Here is a 6,000-nt window from a genome sequence, read left to right on the forward strand (position 1 = left end):
GAGGAAAATCTTCCACTGAATGACGAATACCAAACTAGCCTATTAATTTTGCTGTGTTTTTTTATCCCTAAAAATGCTACCAAATGTCAGTAACTTTACCAAATTGTGTCAGCTTAATGTTTAACATATAATTGCAAGTTATAGTAAGCAGACACATTTCTTGCATGAAGAAGAGAAAATAAATATATTTTCATAAGACATCAATGTCTTAAAAGCCATAAATTAAATAGAATTAACCATTCTGCACTTGGCATGTAAAAGACTGTAGAAAGCAACCTTTTCCAGCTGGAGATCTTTTTTTAATCTGTCCAACACATTGCTTTCAGAAAACACAAGGAATACAAACCAATAGAAAACAGCACTGGGATCGTGGTCAGAGGCAAAGGCCTGAATGTTTTCCCCAATTGTGCAAAGATGCTCTTCCCCGGAAACCAGGAAGAAGATCCACTGCTCAAGAACCAACCGGGAATTCTTTAAATCTTCTGCCTTACTTCTGACCAACAGCTCACTCTTCAGCGCCGTTTATGTCAGCTATGCTAGAGTGGATGACGATTAACTTTTTAGAAATATTATCGTAAAATATATATTGTGGTTTAGGGAGGTCCAATTTTTATTATAGGTTAAATGACATTTTAGAGAGGTAGAGGGGAATTAAACTACGCACAGCCTCACCCATGTTATATTAACTGATAAAACCAGTTAGCAGCATTTTCTTTAGTGATGGTTTGTTTCACTTATAATGTCTTAGGTGATTAGTAGGGTAGATACACTGTATCCAGAGTAGCAGAAGAAGGTACTTTCGTTAGAGTCTGACCTAGGTTAACTGGAAGGAGAGGCTGGACGTGTTCTAGCTTTCCATATGACCATATGCATAAAACCAGTGTATTCCTGTTCTGAGGGTCATGTTCCAAGCTACCTGAATCCTATGTCAATGAACATGCATGAGCTCCCAACAGAGCACTAACAGGTAAGCCTTTAGTAGGCTCTGCATGCTTGTTATACTAAAAAAAAATACTAATCTAATAAATGATTGTGAATATGTTTGTGACCACCTGCCGAGCCCAAATGTGTAAAGGAACGGTACTCGTTCATTCATTTTTCCCATGGACGTTTATGTAGCACTTTCTGTATACCAGGCATGTTGCTAAGTACATGGCCCTGTACTCAGAGTGTTGACATTCTTGTGGATATATCTGAATTTCTGTGCACTCTGGCGCCACAGTTGAAAATTATAGTTGAAATTATATATTATGATTTTCCAAAGAAGGAGGCCCTTGGTTTTCCTACTGGTTTCTCTATTCAAATGATACAGAAACTTAATCACCAAAGATGTTACTTTCATTTGTAACTGAAGCTACTCTGTCAGTCATGACATTTTTCTTCTCCTTCCTGGAAAATAAAGTATGAAAATTAAAAAAATAAAATAAAGCTCTTGGAATTATTTTTCTAATTTGTTGTTTGCCATTCAATTTCATTTAGAGTTTTAACACATAAAAATTTGTTTAACTCTGTGCCATGGAGCACTGATCGTTTCATAAGTATTTTGTATTTTTAAGTATATATATACAGTATGTGAAATTGCATAAAATTTTATATATATACACACACACACACACACACACATACGTATATGTATATATATGTATGTATATAATCAGGCCAGTCTAAAAGAAGAGATTTTCTACAGGCAGTTCTGGACTCTTTGAACAGTCAGGATTATATTAAAAATAAAGGTTAGAGGATGGTTCTAGGTCACAGATTGGCAATCCTTTTCTGTAAAGCATCAGGTAGTTAGTATTTTAGGCTCCATGGGCCATACGGTGTCTGTTGCAACTACTCAACTCCAATATTGTAGCACAAAAGCCATCATATACATAAATGAAAGCACATGGCTGTGTTCCAGCACAAGCATACTGACAAAAGCAGGTGGTGGGCCAGATCTGGCCTGCAGGCCATAGCTTGTGGACCCATATTCTAGACCAAAAGAGACTAGAGAGACACAGCAACCAAGAGCCACTGAGGAATCTAGGTTGCATCCTATTATTAAAGAACAGCTATGAAAGATATTCTTGAGACACCTGAGGGAAATCTGAATACACGTTGGATACCAAATGATATAACAGAATTAGTGTTAATTTTCTTAAAGAGTTAGTCTAGTTCATTCACTTCATAGATGGCCGAGGCCCAAAATAAGCTCTTTATTCTGGAATCATCCCAAAGAGTACAAAATTTGCAGAACAAGGAATGTGGAATTTATCTGCATTTATGAGTTGGCTGAAGGTCAGTGGTTCTCAACCACAGGTTACTTTGCTCCTCGGGGGGCCCTGGCAATATTAGGAGACTTTTTTTTTTTTTTTAATGCGGTATGTGGGCCTCTCTCACTGTTGTGGCCTCTCCCGCTGCGGAGCACAGGCTCCGGACGCGCAGGATCAGCGGCCATGGCTCACGGGCCTAGCCGCTCCGCGACATGTGGGTTCTTTCCGGACCAGGGCACAAACCCGTGTCTCCTGCATCGGCAGGCGGACTCTCAACCACTGCGCCACCAGGGAAGCCCCTAGGAGACATTTTTGATTGTCACAACTAGGATGGGGTGCTACTGGCATCTAGTGAGTAGAGGCCAGGAATGCTGCTAAACATCCTACAATACCCAGGATGGCCCCCACAGCAAAGCACCCCATCTTACCTGACCCCAAATGTCAGCAGCCCTATTGTGGAGTAACTGAAGAATCTCTGGACATGGATGTAGAGAGAGAAGACTTAGATTTGAATCCAGCCCTGCCACTTAAATCTGAGTAACCCTGGGCAAGTTATTTGAACTTTCTTGAGCCTCAAGTCTCCTCATCTGTAAAATGGATTTGCAGTCCCTCCCTAACTTATTTCATAGGGCTACTGCAAGCCCCTCTGAAAGAATGAATGGATGTGAAAGCACTTTGAATAGGGCATAATGGTATATATACTACATGTGAGAAGCAGTGTGAAGGGGCTTGCCATTTTTATGATGATTAGGAGACCAGGACATTCATACCAAAAGCAGAAAAGTAATACCAAGTTGCAGCAGAATCTTTTGTAGGTTTGTTAATCACAGGCTTCTGAGCCCAACCCCCCCAAAATTATGGGCTGAGGCCCCATAATTTCTGTGTCTCACCAGTTCCCATGTGATGTTGATAACGGTTGCTCCCAGACCTAACTCTGAGAAATACTGGTCTCGAGATCTACTCTTGCCTTCTCATATCAGCAGGGGGTAGCAGAGAGCAGCAAATATACAGTCAGTCACCAGGGAAGTGAGTTGAAATCCTCCTGAAACCTCCCTCGGTTTCAATCTAACAAATGGCAGGAGAGAGGGCTGAAATCATGAATCATTTAGATTTATATTCTCCTTGTGACCTTGGCAACAAGTCATTTAACTTCTGCTGAATTGCTATCTGTAAAAGGGGGAAAGTAACCTAAAAGGTAGTGGGATGACTTGATTAATGTTTGCTGAGAATTAGAACTTCCAAACAAAATTGAAATGTGCAGGTAGTAAATTATTCTGGGAATTTCTTATTCCTTGGACCCTTTATAAATGTCTACATTTTAAACACTTCTAACTCATTTATAAACATTGGTTCCCTTCGATGAATTTTCAGTTGTTTAACAGTTCAGAGGCAATACTTTGTACGTATTCATTATATCCGTAATGTGTAATAACTCCAAGCCTAAGAGACAGGTCAAGGGCAGATGAGAAGATAGTTATTCAGGGGGTGAAGGTGACCACCTTTTGATGGGGCCCCTGGTGGGTGGGAAATCCTTTAAGGTTTTTTCAGAGTGGCCCCAAAGCTGCTGGAATAGGTGCTCTAAAAATTCAGAGGCCAGTTCCCAGGAATCACCTCTTACAGGCTGATTTCGATCCTTCGACCATCATTTACTGAGCACCAGTATGTCCCAGGCTCTGGTCTGGAGGCGACACAGCCATGAACAAGAGACAAAGACTCTGCTTTCTTGGAGTTTGGGTTCCAGAGGTTTACTGCAGTGAGAGTCCTAACCTCTGGCCTGGAGTCCCGCATCCTGGCCACCCCATTGGCCTCAGTCTAATCTGCAGAGGTGATTTCTCTGCTATTTACCATAGAATTGTCGTTCTTTGTGCCATCGAAATTCTGGAATAAAATTCGCTTTGGAGATCTTCATAGGCTTTTTGGAATTTAGGTGCCTTATTTAACCAATTTTAATTCTCTGTGTAATTTTCTCACACATATCATCATGTCACCTCCCCAGTGAAAATTTCTCTCAAATTTACAATGCAGTTGTCACTGTTAATTGCGTTGCACAGGTTTTAATAATACAAATTAAATATCGAGACTTGAGCTTACTGAATCCTTAGTTTTAAGGTGTTTGTTAGAATAAATTCCTTTAGAGTGAAAAAAAAAAGATGAATTACTTATGAGAAGTGGCAGGAGGATTTTGCGGTTATGGGCGGAATTTTAAATTTTGCTTTTCGGAATTGAGTGGAGGGAGGGAGGTAGGCCTTAAATCCAGACCCCCGAACTCCAGCCTGGTACTGTCACTCACGAGCCACGCAGCCTGAAGTTGGGCATTTTCTCTCCCTGCACCAAAACCTCCTCCTCTGTAAAACGAGGGAAGGAGGAGGAAAGGGAAACTAACCTGGATGAATGCTGACGTCTCCTTGGGTTCTCGTGCTCCACCGTGCAAAGTGGGAGAGGGATATTAGCCAGTTGCCGTACAGTGATGTCAGGAGGATGTGTTCTAAAGCGGTAGGAGCTGGCACACTACTGTTCATGGGCCAGATCTGCCTCTCTGCCCGTTTTTCCATGGCTTGCAAGCTAAATTTGGTTTTTATATCTTTTAATGTTTGGGGGGGAAAAAGAATATGATTTTGTGCCACATAAAAGTTCTATGAAGTTCGAAGTTCGGCCTCTGTAAATGAAGTTTTATTGGAGCATAGCCACGCTCATCCGTTTATGTATTGTTGGCAATGCTTTTGCACTCCAACAACAGCGATGAGTCGTCGGGACAGGGACAGTACGGTCTACACAGCCTAAAATATGTACTATTTAGTCCTTGATTGAAAAAGCTTGCTAATCTGTGTTTTGACACTTTGTTGAACTCCATTCCGAACTGAATGGAGAAAACAAGAATTCTTCAGAGAATTTCAGTTCCATGAAATGCAATTTTCTTAACTGAGCCCATTGAGCTCTTACCCGCAATCTCATGTCACATTATTCTGTAATGACAACAAATGCTGTATTATCGGACATAGTGAGTTAAGTGTACATTGCCTACAAACTGCTATGGGGAAATGTCAGAAAAGACCTTTTTGAAGAAAAAAAAAATCTAATAATCCTCGCAGGAGAAATTACAAATAAAATCACAACATGAAAAACCAAGTGATGAAATATTTCATAAATCGCCAAAAGCACCAACCATAAAGAAAATGATTGATATATCAAATTACGTCACAATTTTAAAGTTCTGTACGAAAAAGATGCCACAGACTTCTTGTCTAATGACCCACAGAATTCTCATACTCTGCTAGTGGAAGTGCAAGATGGGAAACAACGCAGCAGTTTCTCATAAAAACAAATGTACATATATCACGTGGCCCTTCTACTCTTAGGTATTTACCCAAGAGAAATTAAGACATGTTCACACAATGACTTCTATGTAAATGTGCGCGATAATGTTATTCGTAAGAGCCACAAACTAGAAACAGCCTTGATTTCCATCAACTGGTGAATAGATAAATAAATGTGGTGTGTTCATGAAATGAAGTACTACTTGACAATAAAAAGGAATAAACTGCCGATAGATGGAAGAACATGGATGAATTGCAAAAGCGTTTTGCTGAATGAAATAAGCCAGATATACTGAATGAGTATGTTTATATGATATTCTGAAAAAAAAAGCAAAACTGGTGACTGAGAGCAGATCTGTGCTTGTCTGACACTAGAGGTAGGGAGAGGAGAGGGACTGGGGGCATAAGGGAATTTGGGGGGCCAGGGAAAC

General features: G+C 40.4%; 1 protein-coding gene across 1 annotated transcript in view; it reads left to right on the forward strand.

The window, feature by feature from the left end:
• The window catches only part of GPNMB (glycoprotein nmb), a 28,327-nt gene extending 26,905 nt beyond the window's left edge, over positions 1–1,422 (forward strand). Inside the window, exon 11 of the mRNA XM_024738409.1 lies at positions 327–1,422. Within this exon, the coding sequence (XP_024594177.1) occupies positions 327–477 (151 nt within the window). The 3' untranslated portion in view covers positions 478–1,422. The remainder of the gene's footprint in view (positions 1–326) is intronic.
• Positions 1,423–6,000: the final 4,578 nt, after the last annotated feature.

The sequence above is a fragment of the Neophocaena asiaeorientalis genome, unplaced genomic scaffold (genome assembly GCF_003031525.2).
Source record: "Neophocaena asiaeorientalis asiaeorientalis breed wild unplaced genomic scaffold, Neophocaena_asiaeorientalis_V1.1 scaffold89, whole genome shotgun sequence".
Taxonomy (NCBI): domain Eukaryota; kingdom Metazoa; phylum Chordata; class Mammalia; order Artiodactyla; family Phocoenidae; genus Neophocaena; species Neophocaena asiaeorientalis.